The sequence below is a fragment of the Spermophilus citellus genome (genome assembly GCF_964194105.1).
Source record: "Spermophilus citellus genome assembly, chromosome: 19".
Taxonomy (NCBI): Eukaryota; Metazoa; Chordata; class Mammalia; order Rodentia; family Sciuridae; genus Spermophilus; species Spermophilus citellus.
In genome coordinates, this window is record NC_138201.1 from 22,056,415 (window position 1) to 22,075,714 (window position 19,300).

The 19,300-nt window shown below is 50.5% G+C and overlaps 1 protein-coding gene across 3 annotated transcripts in view; it reads left to right on the forward strand.

The window, feature by feature from the left end:
• Positions 1-15,600, forward strand: part of TXNRD3 (thioredoxin reductase 3) — a 53,871-nt gene extending 38,271 nt beyond the window's left edge. Inside the window, exons 14-15 of one of the 3 annotated variants that reach the window (XR_014019900.1) lie at positions 11,087-11,184; positions 13,910-14,044. Coding sequence is in view for 2 of the 3 variants with exons in the window: in XM_081276333.1 (XP_081132459.1) it covers positions 15,409-15,579 (171 nt within the window). In the remaining variant the exon portion in view is untranslated. Of the gene's footprint in view, positions 1-11,086; positions 11,185-13,909; positions 14,771-15,408 lie in introns of those variants that run through there. The other 2 variants (XM_081276333.1, XM_081276334.1) reach the window with 2 other exon arrangements.
• Positions 15,601-19,300: the final 3,700 nt, after the last annotated feature.

Genomic DNA, 19,300 nt, shown 5'->3' on the forward strand with positions numbered 1-19,300 from the left:
TTTGGCCCTGCGTGGGCACTTGCTCTCACTTGCTGTGGGAGAAGAGAGCTTTGTGTCATGAAGGACTCGGGAAGTTCCTGGAGAGGCCCTGGTGGTGAAGAACTGAAGTCCCCAGCCACCAGCAAGATTCTGACGTCTGACATGTCCGTGTGAAGGAGCTCAGGAAGGGACCCTGCTGCAGCCAAGATTCCCTGGGCCAGAAGCTTAACGGCATCTCTGTGAGGCACTTGGGGCCAAATCCATCCAGTTTGAGCACTGCCAGTCTCCTGGCCCTCAGAACCGTGAAATAATAAGTGCTCATGATTTAAGCTGCTAATTTTTGGAGTAATTGTTTTACCCAGCAAGAGATAATCAACACATTTAGGAAGGAAAACTAAAATTAGTACTGATGTGATCAGCCAACTCGAGTGTCTTGGGGTCAGTTACCCCTAAACAGACACAATAAAATTCGTGGGGTTACCATTCCGACAGAAGAAGCCTGGAGCTCACACTCAGCTCTGAGTTCACGTCATCGTCGTAAACAGTAGGGAAGTGCAAGATACCTTTGGGGTCAGTGGTCCTGAGCGGTGGCTCTGATAGGTTTTTGCTGAAGTTCCTAAAAGATGACTAAGAAAACCTGATCATCATACAAATGTATGTTATTCAACTAATGAAGGGAGAGCATGACCCCGATATATTGAGTTTCAGTGCCATCTTAAATGGGAGATGAAGAAGGGTACCATCCAGTCATGGACTGGAACCTCCAGAACCATGAGCCACAGTAAACCTTTTTTCTTTATAAGTTAATTTTCTCAGGCATTTTGGAGTGGTGGTGGAAAGCTGACTGGCAGTGCATCTTATCATTTATAAATGATACTTCAAAATTAATTTTTCATCAGTGTTCAAAATATTTGTTGAACAATTACTAGACGATGGGCTCTCTTTGGGTAAGAAGAATGTGCATAGCCAGAGGAACAGAGGCTCAGAAAAGACTGAACGAGGGCAGATAAGAATCCAGGTAGAAGAGCAGGTTGGAATAGGGGGTGTGATCTCCTGTCACGGATGCCTAAGTGTCCGTGCCTTAGAATTTGCCCATTAGTAGATCTTATTAACTCTCCCAATTAATCTATAATGTGTCCTATTAACACTGACAAGACTACTGGGGTATCATCTTTGGTCTCTGTGTGATCCTGTGCTGTGTAAGTACCTTCTAGAAATGCATGTGTGAGAACTAGCTTTGGGCATGATGAGCGGTGCTATTGGTGTTATTTGAACCCCCCACTGTGGCTCCTCTCAGCTGTGTCAGGCCTACACCCCAGGCCACCCAGATTTCTTTCCCCCAAACTCTAAAACGGTGTGTGGTTATTGCCATTTGGAAAGCAATGAGCTGAGTTTTGCTTCTCTTTTGGCAGGATCCTTATCAAATGAATGGGGGGAATTTTAAATTTAGCCTACCTTTCTCAGGAAGAAATCTCTACGCCGGGTGGGGGGTAAATGCAGGATGGCAGTTCTGCACTTGTTGGCCAGGTGATGTCAATCTCTGGGTGAGATCGCTGCTGGGCATGGGGGCCGCTGTGCCTTAAGTGGGGTGTAGTAAGTAGGATCAGCAGCATCATGCGTGGCAGACCTGCTGGGACCCTATTGCCCCAAATCGCCCTCTTAGCACACCAGCGTTTCGCAGTCTGTTTCCTCTGTGGGATGTTAATGACCACAGGTTATTGAGTCAGCCCTTCCCCGGAGGCTGCCTGATTGACTAGGTAGGAAGGCTTTTCTGCACCAGAGCCTGAGATGATGAAGTGGTCCACAGAGGGCTTCCGTAACTTTTGCTGGGGGACGGCTAGTTCCTTTAATATCATCCACAGCCTGAGCTAGTCCCGGGGACTAGCAAAGCTAAGTGAACTTTGTTAAAGTGACTGTTCTTAACTTACCTTCTTGGGGATCATGGGGGACTGGGGATTGAACTCAGGGTCCCTTGACCCCTGAGCCCCATCCCCAGTCCTATTTTGCATTTTATTTAGAGACAGGGTCTCACTGAGTTGCTTACTGCCTAGCCAGAGGAACAGAGGCTCAGAAAAGACTGAATGAGGGCAGATAAGAAGTGCATAGCCATGCTTTGGCTGAAGCTGGCCTCCAACTTGTGATCCTCCTGCCTTAGCCTCCGAAGCCACTAGGATGACAGCCTTGCGCCACCACGCCTGGCTCTTTAGTCATCCTTATTTGTTCAGCCTATACTGGGACATGTGGTGACTTCAGACCCTGCCCCTAGGTTACACAGGGCATTACCTAGGTTCTATGTCCTCAAAGACTTTACAATCAAATGGAACTAGCAAATATAAATGGATAGCTTTCAAATTATTTTTGCCTCGCACAGGAAAGAGAATGAACATTGAGTGCTATAATAAACCAGAGTTATGCTCCATTCATAAATTCGTTTAATTATCTCACGAACACTTGGAAATACCGGTGAGGAAGCTGTATCCCTGTGGAGCCCTGTTGATCCAAAGTTCATTCATTTTTTGGTGCATTTAGACAGCAGGAAAGAATGTTAATAATAGCCAGGGGGCTGGGGCTGGGGCTCAGTGGGGGAGCACTTGCCAGGCATTGTAAGGCCCTGCATTCGATCCTCAGCACCACATCAAAATAATAAAAAATAAAGGTACATCAACAACTAAAAAATAGCTTAAAAAATAAATAATGGCTAGGAATCTGTTTACATTTAGTGTGATCAGGGAATTTTACTGTTTCGTGGGGGAAGTGGGCACTAAATTGCTAAATTCTCATTACAATTACTGTAAAAAGTTAAGTTTGAAAGATGTACACATTTAAAGGTGGAGACTGCTCTTCACTTGGTGCATCTTCTGTTAGAAGTATTTGCATCTCGGTGATCAGAGACCAGCTGTGGATTTTAAAGCGGTTCGACAAACCCCAGAGCTGTGACTTCTCCTCCTTCAGTTCTGCTCATGATCATCCACATGCAGACTCAGGTGATCCACAGCTCAGTGGGAAGATTGGGCTTGCCCCACGCCCTGAGCCTTCCCCACCTCGGGCTGCACCCCTGCTGCTCACTGCCTGGCCCTTCTCCTCCCTGGGGAGCCACACATCTCTTCCCACGTGGGCCTGTGCAGATTCCTGGGAAGTCAGGGACTTGTCTGTTTATGCGTTGAGTACAAAGATCCAGCAAACCCAACTTGGCGACCTTGGTTTTTGTCCGAAGCTGTGTAGGAAGTTCAGTCTGACCAGATTCCTTCCTTGCTGCAGATCTTAGGAATGCCAGCATGCAGCTTTTTCTTCTTATGAAATTGACAACCTTCACCTCTTCACTTAAAGAAAACCAAAGGGCAAACCCAAAGGGCCAGCATCACTACTTTTGCACTTTGGGATCATGAGGCTAAGCAAAGGTCACTTGAACACCAGCACGGCGTTACCATGCCAACAGATCCAAGTTAAGTAACGGGAAGTCTGTGTCTGCACTGTGGATGCGCCCGGTGAAGGTCTGATTTGCATCCCAGGTGAAAGGGAGCAGGGTGATGTGAGATTCCATCACATGCTCAGAATGGCCTGCAGTTTAAAATTTATGGATTGTTCTGGAATCTTCCATGTAATATTTTCAGATTGCATTTGACTACTGGTAACTGAAACCTTTACAGGTGAAATCTTGGATAAGGGGCAGACTCCTGTAGATGCTTTTCTCTGTATTTATCCTGTGTGGGCCTTACTGAGCTGGTTGGATCTGTGAGTTAATATCCAACATCAATTTTGGAAAATTCTCAGCCATCATCTCCGCAAATATTTTTTCTATCCATCCATAGTTTCCTTTTTTCTAGAATCCTGATTACAAGTATATTAGGCTTCTTATTGTCCTGTGTGTCTCAGTCTCCCAGGTTTTAACTGTTTGCATTTGAGTTTGGATCTGGCTTGCTTTGGAGTCACGGGTTCTGTCCTGTCTTTGATCTCTCTGCTCAAATTCCCCATCTGTTCTCACATAACATCCACCTTTTCCTTTAGACCATTGAACATATTCATCATCATTTTAAAGATCCTATTTCCAACACCTAGGCCGTCCTGTCTTGCTTTCATTGAATTTTATGTCTGGGTCATGGGTTATATTTTCTTGTTTCTCTGCATTTCTCCTAAATTTGTATGTCAGGCGTGAGATCCAACAGAGCAGTAGGGGGTCTGGGGATGTGGCTTGATGGTAGGAGGGTGTGCCTATCACTAGGCTAGGCCCTAGGTCCAATCCCTAGAACAGTAGAGGCTTGTTTTACTTAGCTTTTTCATCACTGTGACCAAAAGACCTGACAAGGACAATTTTAGAGGAGGAAACGTGTATTTGGGGCTCACAGTGTCAGAGGTCTCAGTCCGTAGATGGCTGACTCCATTCCTTGGGGCCTGAGATGAGGCAGGACAGCAGGGAGGAAGAGTGTGGTGGAGGGAAACAGTTCTCACCAGGAAGCAGAGAGAGTCGAAGCTCAGTTCACAAAATCTAAACCCCAAATGACGTCCCCTGCTCTAGTGGGGCTCGTTAGTCATGATCAGGGATTTGATCATGATCAGGATTGATCTCTGACGAGATCAGGGTTCTCCTGACCCGACCACTCCACCTCCAGACCTCCTTGTATTGCCTCCTGCACGAGCTGTTAGTCCCTTAACAAGGCTGTCGGGAGTTCTTACCCTCAGGGGACTGCTCATCTTTCCCTGTGGCCCTGGAGGCGGCTCAGTCTGTCCAAACTTCATCCAGCTGGGCTGGGTGGCCTCTCAGCTCTGGTGCCATGCATTCCACTGACCTCCCATATTTTGGTGGTTTCCTCCAGCAGCTTCCTGCCCCTGTCTCCTGAGCCACCAGAGACCTTCAGCTGCCTCACGGGCTGCCTTTCAGCTGTGGGAGTTGGTGACATTCTCTATGACCTGCAGTCCTGCCTGACGCCCTGGGAGCCCCTTGTTACCCCGTGACATGGCCACAGCCTTCATGGGCCATTGCAGGGCATTGGGTGAAGGCCTGGGGTGCCTTGGAGGGACGTCTGTCTGTCCTGCCCTGGGACTTTGGCCTGGCACTAGTTCTGATGCCCCCCTGCTCTGCAGGTGGGGGTCCTGAGGCCCCCCAGCTGGCGTGTGGCCCGTGTGGCAGGTTCCTCCTTTCCCCACCCGCGCTCCTCCACCTCCTGCCACTTGTCCTGCAGGAAGCAGCCTTGGGTCTCTCCTAGAGGGCCAGTCACTCACACTTTCTGGAATGTATTTTAGTCGGGTTTGTCTGGTCGACGTGCTTAGTTCTCGGGCAGCTTGCAAACGATCCTTCTGTAGCTTACGCAGATTCTCCAGGTCGTCAGGGTAGGACTGGTGGTTTTGTGTGGCTGCCTCCATTCAACAAAGACTTACTTGCCAGAGTACCTGGTTCACCTAAGCTGCTCCTTAGTGCCTGATTTGGTGGCAGAGCCTCAGCTCTGTGCTGTGTGCGTGGTACCCACCTCACCTCTCTGAGGATTAAACAACTTAAAACTTATGGGTTGTTGTGGATTTTTTCATGTAATATTTTCAGATTGCATTTGACTACTGGTAACTGAAACTTTGAAAAGGTTTTTCAAGGTTGGCTGTGCATACGAGGCAGTCTACCAGCTGAACTGCATCCCCCGCCTATCGAACTTGTTCTCTTATCATGACTAATGAATCTTAGAGTCAATCTGTTTTATGGCCAAATAGGGAGGTCCTAATAAAATCAACAGCAGCAATAACAGCTAATGTTTAGTGAGCTCTATGCCAGGTACTTTACTGTTATTTTTGGTACCAGGGATTGAGCCCAGGGATGCTTAATCACTGAGCCACATCTCCAGCTCTTTTTATGTATTTATTTATTTTGAGAACAGAGTCTCAGTGAATTGCTTAGGGCCTTGCTAAGTTGCTGAGGCTGGCCTCCAACCCACCATCCTCCTGCCTCAGCCTCCTGAGCCACTGGGATTATAGGTGTGCACTAACACTTTTTCTTTTCTTTCTTTTTTTCTTTTGATGAGTTAACATCAGATGATTTATTTTGCTTACACAAAATAAGGACAAAGGAACTTCACTGTTTGGCCAGTTGAGAATGGCTGTACTCCCCCCAATCCAGATTTCTCTTGGAGGACCAGATGTGTCAGCTTGGTTTGATTGACTCCATGCTGTACCCACGTCCCCCCCCCCCAGGAATATTGTCCCTGTTGAAAAACTGGCTTCACAAAGAGGGTGGCAGCAGGAAAATTTCAGAATCCAAAGCTTAAAAATAAGTCTTGGGCAGTGTGGGGTTATTTTCTGTCTCTGGGAGGGATCATCCGGTGTCTGAGGCCTGCAGACAGACACAAAGTCCCCAGCCGCCCATCCAGGAGATGTCACTCTCAGTAGCGTCTGGTGTCCTGACCTGTGCTCGCCCAGGATGACGGTGGGTAAGGAGCAGCAGGTCACAGGGGCCCCCTGACCCTCTGGGAGACAGAGCTCTCCCTGGGCAGACCCAGGGCTGAGGGTCGACGGCCAGGGGAGGATCAACGACTGTCCCCGCCTGTGGTCCCTGAGGTCCTGGGGCAGGGATGTAAGAGGCAGCTAGTGTCATAAGACGTCCCCATCCCCAGCCAGACCAGGCGCCTGGCTAAGCGAGGGGAAAGAAGGTGGCCTGGCCCCTGCGCCTGGTCTCATTTCCTCCCCGGCACCGCCTGGAAGGGGAGGAAGTGACACCCAGGGAAGGCCGGGAAGTGAGGCCACCGTCACATTCAAGTTCAGGGTGCGACAGCTCAGGCTGCCCCCAACAGGCCCCATACTCAGCTCCCCTTCATGGGCCACATCCCTTCTGAGAGTCACGCCCTGCCCTTTATAGGCACAAGGACCCAGAAGTTCCAGGTGCACGTCCATGTTTAGGCCCTCGGGTCCAGAAGTGTCTCAAGCGTCCACGTTTAGGCCCCCGGATCCGGATCCAGAAGTTTCAAAGGTGCACATCCATGTTTAGGCCCTGGATCCGAAGTTCCTCAGTCCTCCAAGTTTAGGCTCTAGGATCCGGAAGTGCCTCAGGCATCCATGTTTGAGCCCCAGGATCTGGAATGCCTCAGGAATCCATGTTTAGGCCCCTGGATCTAGAAGTGCCTCAGGCGCACATCCATGTTTAGGCCCCCGGATCCGGAAGTTCCTCAGGTGCACATCCATCTTTGGGGCCTTCGGATCCGGAAGTTTCTCAGTCCTCCATGTTTAGGCCGAAGCATCCAGAAGTTCCTCAGGTGCACGTCCATGTTTAGGTGCCCGGATCTGGAAGTTCCTCGGGCGCACATCCATGTTTAGGCTCCAGGATCTGGAAGCCCCTCAGGCGTCCATTGTTAGACCACGATGCAAGAAAAGACCACTGACTCCAATTAAAATCAAATTAAAGCAAGCTTATTATTTTGACCGGCCAGGCTGCCTTGCCCCTCAAAATCGTGGGAGCCAAGGACAGCCCTGAGGCTTCTTTGTGGCCCAGTTTTATAGCCCAAAAAGTTACACAAAGGGGGGGGGGTTACAGATAACAACACTCAAGTTTACATTTTTGCTGGCCCCGGCATCAGAATTTATGGAGATCTTAAGAGACTCAGAGAGGGTCGTTATCCGGCCAGGGAAGGCCAGAATTTATGAGGCGTCACTAAGGTTTAGGAAAGGGTTGTTATCTGGTCAGGGAAAACCGGACCTGGGTGAGTTCAGAGCACAGCACGGGCAGGCATTCCAATCAGCTTTACAACATCAACTGATGGCCAGGCCATACAGACATCCTGATATTTTTACAGAAAACAGAAATGAATCCTTCATAACTTGTGACAAGCTGGCTTCTGATCTAATGAGACAACTAGGCTAGGTATATCATCCATGTTTAGGCCCCCGGATCCGGAAGTTCCTCAGGGTGTGCACTAACGCTGTCTATGCTCACTCATCCCACTTAACCACCATGACTCTACCAAGTGCATGGGAATCAGACTTGGATTTGTAAACCTAAGGCATGGCTTAGAATTGGCAAGCGGTGGAACAGAGATTTGGGCCCAGGCCGGCTGTCCTCTTACCCATATTGCCAGCCCTTGATCAAGGACTCCCTGCCTAGGCTCTGGCTGCTGGTTTGGGGAGGACAGTGCAGAGGGCAGCAGTAAAGGGGTTCTATGTGACTTGCTGATGACCATGCAGCCCAGACCACCTGAGACCGCAAAAGGAGAGGGTCAAGAGCACCACAGGGGTCACCATCCTACCGGGGTTAGCATAGAGATATAGCGCACAGAGGAGGGAGGTGCCCGTGGACAGATTCCAAAAGCCAGAGGTGGCCTGGGGGACTGCACCAGGGGCACTGTGTGGGCAAGGAGGGGAGGGAGGTCTCCCCAGACCCATTCTCCCATGGATGGTCCTCTTCAACAGTCTGACGCCCTCGATAAGACCTTGAGGAAAAGGTCTAGGAGCAGCCAATGGAAGCTCGCCTCACCGGGAAGCCCCGCCCACAGCCTGCCCCGCCCCTTCCCTGGGCAGAGCAGCGGGTCCAGGGTAGACCTTCCTCCTGCGTCTTCTGCCCACCAAGAGCAACCCGACCAGCAGGCTCTTGTCTCTGGGCCCCCACCAGCCCTCAAGGTGACCCAGCTTGTCCCCAGCTCCATCTGAGGAAATCAAGGAGATGAAAGGCTTGCCCAAGGGCACATGGCCCCAAGTCCAGGTGCCACCCTCCAGTGGCATGCCCCAGAGTCCAGTGTGGCCAAGAGCTGGATATTGTGATGTTGAACTCTATGGGGGCATCTCTTGCCTCTGATGAGAACCTCTAAGGAAAGCCAGGGCCAGATGGGTTGGGGTTGGGCAGGGGGCTGTTTTAATCAGTTTTTTGAAATTGCTTTATTAAAAATATGACCAGAGCTATTTTAAAAGGACAAGTTGATTTAGGGCTCAGGGTGTCCCAGGTCCCAGTCCATAGACGGCGGCCCCACTCCTGGGCCGAGGGGAGGCAGGACACCATGGAGGAAGAGTGTGGGGACGGAGCAGCTCCCATGGGGACCAGGGAGCAGGGACTCCACTCTCCAGGGACAAATAGAGACCCCAAGCCACAGCCCCAGGGCCGCCGCCTCCCCACACACCACCTGCCTCCAGATGCCACCAGGCGACCCCCAGGGAGGCATTCCCTGCTGGATTCAGGCCTCACACCCCTCACTCCTCCTCTGGACCCTCCTGCATCACCTCCCACGGGAGCTTTTGGCGACACCTAATATCTAAACCATCACGGGGGATTACTGGGAGAAAAGGCAGGTGACATGACGGTGATGGTATCCTCTATGGTTCCTGGGACATGGTGAATGGATTAGGGATGGGGGGGGGGAGACTAAGTGGACTAGTACTTTGGGGACCTCCTGAAAACCAGGCCCAGAGGTTGGTGGCTTCAGCTCCAGGGTGTGGAGGTGGGTGGGCGGGAGCCTAGTTCTGTACCTGAGTCAGCCTCACCTGGGGCCTGGGCTGTGCTGCCCAACTTGCTGGAGGAGAGGAGCCCGGGGAGGTCCCCAAACCCAGGGGTGCGGTTGGCAACGCCTGGAGGCACTTTAGAGGGAGCCCAGGGTCACTGCTTGTGTCCGGGTCCTCTCGAGAAGCAGATCGACAGGAAGTAGGATGATCTGAGGGGATTACTGGACTGGCTTTCACAGCCAGAAGCTGACAGTCCGCCCTGGCCGGCCGCAGGCGGGAGAGCAGCAGCGCCCTCCAAGGGGTGAGGCCCCCTGGGGGTCAGAGATGCTACCCCAGCCCGAGACCAAAGGCTGCTGGAAACTCCCGGAGAGTCACGGGCAGAGTCCGCTTGGGAAGAGTGAAGGAGCAAGAGTCCGATGTCCCCAGAGATGGCAGCCGCCACCCAGAACCCGGCCAGCCAGGACGGCGGGGGCCTCCACCGCGGCTCCCGGCCTCTTGGACGGCACCGCCCACACTTCGGGAGGGCCTCCACTCCAGTTGGCTGTCCCACCTGCCAATCATTCCTAGACACACCCTCAGGGGCCGCCCAGAAACCTCTGAATCCTCAGCGTCTCTCACTCCGTCAAGTTGACGATGCAAATGAACTATTACACCGCTCCACGGCCACGAGCCCGGGACGCCCCGCAGGAAGGTCACCAGGCCTCGGGCAGGGACACTGCCCTGCTGTGCTCCCCAGCTCTCCGTGCCCCCTGCAGGACTCTCCCTGGACCATCATCCGGCCACCACGGCCTGGACTGGACACCCAAGACCACGCCCCCTCGCATCTCCTCCTCTGCTCCCTCTCAGTCCGTGTGTCTCCGTCTCCCGAGGTTTCCCACGCCCTCCACCCTGTCCTCTGGCTACCCACGAATCCAGAGGTGTCCCCCTCCTGAGGGAGGGTCTGAAACTGCAAATGCCCACACGACACTTCCCGTGTGCAGCCTGAGGACTCCCAGGGTCACTCAGTCCCCTTCACGATGACCATCGCCTTCCTTTGACAGAGGAGGAATCGGGGAGGAAGTGACAAGTCCAAGGTCACACGCTGGTTCCCTATGGGTCTTGACTGTGAACCTGTGTGATGACAAAGTCCCCAAGACGGTCACTCAGCCCAGGGGAAGCTGCTCCCCTTACTGAGCCCAGCTCACCAACACCACACCCTCTCTGCTTGGGGTCATTTTCCCCAATTTGGGGTGGAGGGTACCAAGGACTGAACTCAGGGGCTCTCAACCACTGAGCCCCGTCCCCAGCCCTATTTTGTATTTTATTTAGAGACAGGGTCTCGCTGAGCTGCTCAGGGCCTCCCTGTTGCTGAGGCTGGCCTCCACCTTGCCATCCTCCTGCCTCAACCTCCCCAGCTGCTGGGATGACAGGCGCACCCCACCGCACTTGACATAGTCCTCACTTAAAAAAAAAAAGATCTTCTCTGTTATCAATGGACCTTTATTTTATTTATATGCCGTGCTGAAAATCGAACCAGTGCCTCACACATGCTAGGCAAGCGCTCTACCACCGAGCTACCACCCCAGCCAATTTTCCTCACTTTTAAATGTCCACTCAGCCTGGAGAGATTTTTTCCTGGTTCTTTTTGTTCCAGAAGCCTGAGAGCAAGACCCACGTCTGGTTTTTGCTCATTACGATCCTGCAGTTCCTAGCCCAGTCTGTCACCCAGCAGGTGTTTAATAAGTGTCTGTTGGAGAAATAGTTGAATGGATTTGGAGAAAGAACACCCGAGTCCAGGAGAACATCCAGGCCCCTAGGGAAGCCACCCAGGTGAGCCCAGAAGATGGCCCCTCAGGCCCACGTGAATGCAGACCCCCCTCTCAAGACAGTTCCCTTGCTGCTCCATCCAGTGACCCTCAGAGTGGGACTGAACCAAGGCTCCTCCTCACCCTGGACGTTTTGCAGCTGGACAAGTGGATGGACCGTATTTAGTAACAGGCAGAAACAGTCCCATTCCAGGAGCAAGTTGAATGGCCCCTGGGGACAGCAGTAGTCACTGCTATTATGCATGCATATCAAAGGGGCGAAAAGTGGTCACAGGGTCTGGGCATTGAGGTCTCCAGAGGGCCTCTCTAAGGGCTGCCAGGAAAGAGGAATCGTGGCGGCCATAGCACGCGTGACCACCAGGGGGCAGCAGACCTCAACTGAAGGAAAGCCGCAGGTCCCAGGAGCAGGAAGGAGGAGGGAGGAGGGGGAGGGAGGGGGAGGAGGGAAGAGGGGAGGGAGGAGGGAGGAGAGGAGGGGAAGGAGGAGAGAAGGAGGGGAGGGAGGAGGGGAAGGAGGAGGGAGGAGGGGAGGGAGGAGGGGAGAAGGAGGGGAAGGAGGAGGGAGGAGGGGAGGGAGGAGTGGAGGGAGGAGAGGAAGGAGGGAGGGAGGGGAAGGGAGGAAGGGAGGAAGGAGGACGAGGGGAAGCAGGAAGAAGGAAGAAGAGGGGAAGCTGTCAGGGTGGTTCTCTTTTCATCTCTTTTCTCCCTCCTCTCTTCCCTCCCCTCCACCCTCCCCTCCCCCGTCCCCTCCCCCATCCCCTCCTCCCTCATTCCTCCTCCCTCCTCCCTCCCCTCACTCCTCCTCCTTCCCTCCTCCCTCCCCTCCTCCCTCCTCCCTCCCCTCCTCCCTCCTCCCTCCCCTCCCTCCCTCCCCTTATTCCTCCTCCCTCCTCCCTCCCCCTCCTCCCTCTCCCTCCCCTCCTCCCTTCTCCTTCCTCTCCTCCCTCCACTCCTCCCTCCCCTCCTCCCTCCCTCCCTCCCCTCCTCCCTCCTCCCTCCCCTCCTCCCTCCTCCTCCCTTCTCCTTCCTCTCCTCCCTCCACTCCTCCCTCCCCTCCTCCCTCCTCCTCCCTTCTCCTTCCTCTCCTGCCTCCACTCCTTCCTCCCCTCCTCCCTCCTTCCTCCCCTCCTCCCTCCTCCTCCCTCCTCCTCCCTTCTCCTTCCTCTCCTCCCTCCACTCCTCCCTCCCCTCCTCCCTCCTCCCTCCTCCCTCCTCCCTCCTTCCTCTCCTCCCTCCACTCCTTCCTCCCCTCCTCCCTCCTCCTTCCTCTCTCCCTCCACTCCTTCCTCCCCTCCTCCCTCCTCCCTCCCCTCCTCCCTCCCCTCCTCCCTCCTCCTCCCTCCTCCTTCCTCTCCTCCCTCCACTCCTTCCTCCCCTCCTCCCTCCTCCCTCCTCCCTCCCCTCCTCCCTCCTCCTTCCCCTCATTCCTCCTCCCTCCTTCCTCCCCTCCTCCCTCTCCCTCCCCTCCTCCCTTCTCCTTCCTCAACCTTCCTGCTCCTGGGACCTTCAGCTTCCTCCATGGGTTTCAGATCGTTGAGGTCTGCTGCCCCCTGGTGGTCATGCGTGCTATGGCCGCCACGATTCCTCTTTCCTGGCAGCCCTTAGAGATGCCCACCTGCTGGAGACCTCAATGCCCAGACCCTGTGACCATCCAAATGGACCTTTTATTTTGGCAAGGTGGACTTTATATCTAAGTTGATGTTTCTGAAGTGGAAAATAGGAATTGCAATAATTCCACGGAGGTATCATTTACACACCGTAAAGTTTCACTTGTTTTCAGGGCACAATGCAATGAATTTTTTAAATAAATTTATACTGTTTTGCAACTGCTACTAAGACCCCCGTGTTAGGACATTTCTGCCATCTCCAAAAGAATCCTCGTGCCCGTTGGCATTCGGTCTGTTTCCACCCCAGTTCCAGGAAACCAAACTGTTTTCTATCTATAAAGACTTGCTTATTTTACTGAGTGCGGTGGTGCATGCCCCTCATCCCAGAGGCTCGGGAGGCTGAGACAGGAGGATCGTGAGTTCAAAGCCAGCCTCAGCAACAGCGAGGAGCTAAGCCACTCAGTGAGACCCTGTCTCTAACATACAAAAAAGGGCTGGGGGTGTGCTCAGTGGTTCAGTGCCCCTGGGTTTAATCCCCAGTACCCACCCCCTCCAAAAAAAAAAAAAAAGATTTGCCTCTTTTGGTCACGTGTGGTGTTAGCCACCAAGCAGGGCCCTCCACACCAGCCCAGATCCTTCTGCCATCCCAGTGGGCAGCTGAAGGCAGCCAGGGCCCACAGACAGGGGCCATGAGTTGCCAAAGGAGCCTGTGTATGTCTGGTCCTTGCCCAGTTTGAGCTCCTGGGTTGGGTCCGCCTCCATCGCCCCAAACTGCCCTCAGGACCTGCTGAGGCTGGCCTCGAAATTGCGATCCTCCTGCATCAGCCTCCCTAGCTGCTGCGACTACAGGCATTACTGCACTGAGCCGAGGTTACTCTTTAGTAGACTCACAGGACTCAGAATTTTGGACAGCATAAAAAATCTCAAGATAGGAGTGTCCCTGTCCCTCCAGCAGCTCTGTCCACGGTGGGAGGAGGAGACGAAGCTTCAAATATCCATTGCTTTGCGCAAAACAAAACCCATCCTCCAGACAGCAGCCTGAGTCACGGTCATCATAACAGGAAAAAGAATGTGAAGTGAAAATACTGGGCAGGACAAAGGGATTGGTTTTGTTTGTTCTAGGAACATCTTGGTGTTTCTTGCTGCTCTGCTGGGAGTGACATTGCAGAGGACAACTGTGGTTTCAGCTCCTGCTTACCCCGTTCATTGCTGCAGCCCACACATGCCTCGGAAACCTCAGGCTCCTAGTCTGTCCCTTCCCTCCCATGTGCAAAATTTCAAGAGGCCCTGGAAGTCCCCAAGCCTGACATGGCCAGTCTCCCCCTAAGAGTGCGACGCCTGAACCCATCCTGCTGTTGTTCCCCTTGACACCACACGATAGCGCCAGAGACTGCGAGAGTGAACAGGATGCTCCTGCAGGACACAGCTTGTAATTCCAGCATTACATCACTCTGTTTCTGCCCTAGGATACTTTTAGAAGTCAGGAAAAATGTCTTAGCCTCCTATGCTAATGAGGTCAGGTGCTAATATGAATGAGTCGACCAGCCAGAGTGTCAGGAAAGTGCACAGACCATGAATAAGACCGGTTCCCACTGACTGCGGTCCACTGGGACCACCTGGTCACTTGATCTGTGGGGACCCAGTCTCCCAAATAGCTAAAAGAAATAGACAGTCTTTTTTTTTTTTTTGGCATTCAACCCAGGGGTGCTTAACCACTGAGCTAGGTCCCCAGCCCTTTTTATATTTTATTTTGCGACAGGGTCTCGCTGAATTTCTTAGGGCCAAGCTGAGTGGCTGAGGCTGGCCTCCAACTTGTGATCCTCCTGCCTCAGCCTCCTGAGCTGCTATGCCTGGCTCGACCTCCAATTCTTGGAGCATCTTGAGGTGTCACAGACTTGCCAGGATCCAAGCAGGGAGGGCACAGAGGAAACCGCTCCACCTTGTGACAGATAATTTTGCGACTGCGCCCCAAGTCCCCAAACCCACCCCAGGCTGAAGTGTCCCCTGCTCTGCCTGGCTCCACCATGCTGGGTCCTCTGAACCCCACCTCGAAGTCTCCCTGGGAGAGCAGAAGGGCAGGGAGCCTGGGACCCAGAGATCAGATGTGCCACTCCTCCTCTTTCATTCCTGGTGTCCTCCCATGGAACTGCCCCCTCCGACCTGCCCGCACAGCTTTGGGGATAGGAGGTGGGGAAAATGATGGAATTTTCTAGAAATGAAGACCATGTTTCCACACTGTCTCTGCCACACAGGGGCTGGTGACTTTGGAATAACACCATCACGACCTCTCATGAGCTTCAGGTTCTGTTTGAGTCCCATGTCCCCTAGCTCCAAGGATTGGGGGGGGGTGTCAAATGAAGGGGTCAGCACCTGGAGGGGGGAGTCCACTCTATCCTGCGTGTAGTGGAAGCTCCTCTGACCCCCAGGTTAGAAGGGCCACCCCACATGCGGTGGGAGCTCTCTTGGACACTCAGGTTAGAGGGGCCTCCCTGGTAGATGGGTGACTGCCCTCTTCCCTGGGTGCCATGGTGTCCAGAGCCCCCCCCCCCCCGACACCCAATCTAGTTTATTTCTGACTAAGGTTAAGCAGGGTGCTCATGAACTATATTCTGATTTTGTAGATCGACTTCACCAAGACCTCCAAGAGATCAATCGGAGACCCAGGTGCTTGTGAATTCCTTGTTAAACAGTATTTGCATTTGAAAATGCAAATAGGTTTTGTCAAGATGTTCTCAGACCTCATGGGGAAAAAAAAAAGGTTCCATTTCGGAATTCTCGCGCTTGGGTTCTGATCTGGATCCAGCTCATTTGAAAACTTTCACCCAACAAGTACATGAAAAAATGCACACCATCTCTAGCAGTCAGAGAAATGCAAATCAAAACCACCCTAAGATATCATCTCACTCCAGTAAGATTGGCAGCCACTATGAAGTCAAACAACAACAAGTGCTGGCGAGGATGTGGGGAAAAGGGTACACTTGTACATTGCTGGTGGGACTGCAAATTGGTGCGGCCAATTTGGAAAGCAGTATGGAGATTCCTGGGAAAGCTGGGAATGGAACCACCATTTGACCCAGCTATTGCCCTTCTTGGAGTATTCCCTGAAGACCTTAAAAGAGCATGCTACAGGGATACTGCCACATCGATGTTCATAGCAGCACAATTCACAATAGCTAGACTGTGGAACCAACCTAGATGCCCTTCAATAGATGAATGGATTAAAAAAATGTGGCATCTATACACAATGGAGTATTACTCAGCACTAAAAAATGACAAAATCATGGCATTTGCAGGGAAATGGATGGCATTAGAGCAGATTATGCTAAGTGAAGCTAGCCAAGCCCTAGAAAACAAATACCAAATGTCTTCATTGATATAAGGAGAGCAACTAAGAACAGAGCAGGGAGGAAGAGCATGAGAAAAAGATTAACATTAAACAGGGATGAGAGGTGGGAGGGAAAAGGAAAGAGAAGGGAAATTGCATGGAAATGGAAGGAGACCCTCATGGTTATACAAAATTACATACAAGAGGAAGTGAGGGGAAAGGGGGAAAAAACAAGGAGAGAAATGAATTACAGTAGAGGGGGTAGAGAGAGAAGATGGGAGGGGAGGGGAGGGGGGATAGTAGAGGATAGGAAAGGCAGCAGAATACAATAGTCACTAGTATGGCAATATGTAAATCAGTGGATGTGTAACTGATGTGATTCTGTGATCTATATACGGGGTAAAAATGGGAGTTCAAAACCCACTTGAATCTAATGTATGAAATATGATATATCAAGAGCTTTGTAATGTTTGAACAATAAAAAAAAAAAGAAAACTTTCACCCTATGGGGAGCCGCCATTTCTACCAGCTCGAGTGGCCCGGACAATATTTTTGTGACCATCCACGGTAGTTGATCTGATTCTTGAAATGGGACCACAACAGATCCCTAGTGGGGTTTTCAGGCCACCCCCTCGAAAAAAATATAGGGTTAATTTGGGGTCATGACAATTTGAAAGAGGCCATCGAGGTGATACCTGGAGTGGTGGACCCTTATTTTGGGGGTGAAATAACAGTTGCTATAAAATCCAATCATGCCATCCGGCTTTCTACTCAAAATACGATCGCTCCATTAATTCTTTGACCCTGTGATTCCAACTGAATGTCCAGATGAAACCCCAGCCCCCAGACCACCCGACAGAGGGTACTGGTCTCAATTAGTGTGGCAGGGGCGCCCCCTACTGGGACTTAAAATTAATCATAAAAAAATTCAGGGGTGTGATGGACACTGGAGTGGACAGATCAGTCCTGTCTCACCATTTTTTTGGCCTAAGAACTGGCCTTTTGACATAGCACCAGCTAATTCAGAAGGAATAGGTCATGTCTCACAGCCTGCTCCGAGCGCCCCATATCTTCTCTGGGAGGACCAAGATGGAAATAGTGGAGTTTTTAAGCCCTACGTGTTAGCATCTTTACCAGTAAATCTATGGGAAAAGGATGTATTCGGCAAATTAGGATTATTATTGATGACTCTGAATTCTATGAGTTCATTTGAGGAATTTAATCAAGGGTTTCTTCCTGGGGATCGTGAAAAAAAAAAAAGATCAGGATGAATATCTGTTTATGAGCCAGTCTCCTCGACAGAGATTCGTAAATACTCCAGACCCAAATTTTTTTACTAGGGGCCCTGAGTGTCTCCCCGATCCAGAAGACAGCAGAAAAAAATCATCTGGTTCACAGAAGAGCCTATATGGATTTCTCTGTGACCCATCTCAGGGGAGAGACTTAAGATAATTCATATGTTGGTTGAGGAACAACTTCAGGCTGGTCATATAGAATCAACGCTTAGTCCTTGGAACACCCCCAGTATTTTTTTATTAAGAAAAAAAAATCAGGTAATTAAAGGTTGCTACAGGATTTAAGGGCAATAAATCATGCAACTCAGCCTCTGGGACCATTGTGGCCTGGACTTCCTTCTCCTACAGAAATTCCTTTAAATTATAGCTTAATGGTAATAGATCTAAAAAAATTGTTTTTTTTCTCAATAAAATTACATCCTGAGGATTATGAGAAATTTGCTTTCAATGTCCCAGCCATTCATTTTTAAAGAACCAGTGAAGAGAAAGGTTTTGCCTCAGGGAATGTATAATAGTCCAACTTTATGTCAAAAAATTTGTAGGTCAAGCGATAACTCCTATAAGGAATGACTTTCCTGATGCATATGCTATTCATTTCGTGGATGACATATGATTAGCTCCTGCTCATCCAGAAGTACTTTCAGACATTTTTACTCAGTCAGAGGCTTCACTTACAGCAATGGGTTTGTGCATTGCCCCCTCAAAAGGTACAAGAGATGCCTCCCTTTCAATATTTGGGTCACATAATTGAAGGACGTACAATTCGTCCACAAAAATCTACAGATAAGGGCTAAGGAGTTACATCCCCTTCATGATTTTCAAAAACTATTAGGAGATATCAATTGGCTGAGGCCATCCTTAAAACTAACTACTTCTGATTTAAGTCCTTTATTCCAGATGTTACAAGGAGATCCTTCTCCAACTTCTCGTCAGCTGACAATAGAGGCTAGAGCAGCTTTAGAAAAGGTTAACATTACAATTAAAAATGCACAGCTTACTAGAATCAGTCCCCAAGGACTGGTATATTTATTAATATTTCCAACTGCTCATGTCCCCACAGGAGCTATATGGCAAAGATTGGGAGTTATTGAGTAGATTCATTTAGCCTACTCTCCCCCAAAGACATTAATTCCTTCTCATGACTCTACTGCCCCATTAGCAATAAAAGGTAGAACGAGAGTTTTACAACTAGTTGGATCAGAACCTGATGTTAAATCATTCCATTTTTCTGTTTAACCAAATAACGGTCTTTTTCGAGCTTCTAGTTTATGGCAAGTAACTTTTGCTGATTTTCCTGGTCAATTAGAAAGTCATTATCCTCAGGATAAAATTATTCAATTTGCATTAATAGCGCCATTTATTTTTCCAAAGATGGTACATGCCCAGCCCCAGAGGTGGAGCCCCAACAGTGTTCACTGGTGATTCAAGCTCAGGTAAAGCAGGTTTTTATAGCCGTGTTCACACAGAAGTGATACAAACCTCATAGGCTTCTGCCCAAAGAGCAGAGCTAGACGCTCTCATTTGTGCCTTAGATTACTTTGCAAATGAGCCTATGAATATTTATTCTGACAGCTTATATGCAGTCGGAGTTACCAAAAATATGGTAACTTCAGTTATTGGGTATGTATCATCACAAGAGCTATTTAAATTATTTCATAATCTACAAAGGGCGATGCAAATACAAAAATACCCATGTTTCGTAGGACACATACGAGCTCATAATTAATCTTTAAGGACCTCTAACTTCAGGTAATGACAAAATTGATCAATTGGTAGCTGTTTGTCAATAAATGTCTCCATATGATTGTGCACAAGCCTCACATTCTTTATATCATCAAAATACTTCTAGTTTGCGTAAAAAATTTAATATTACCAGAGAACAAGCTCATCAAA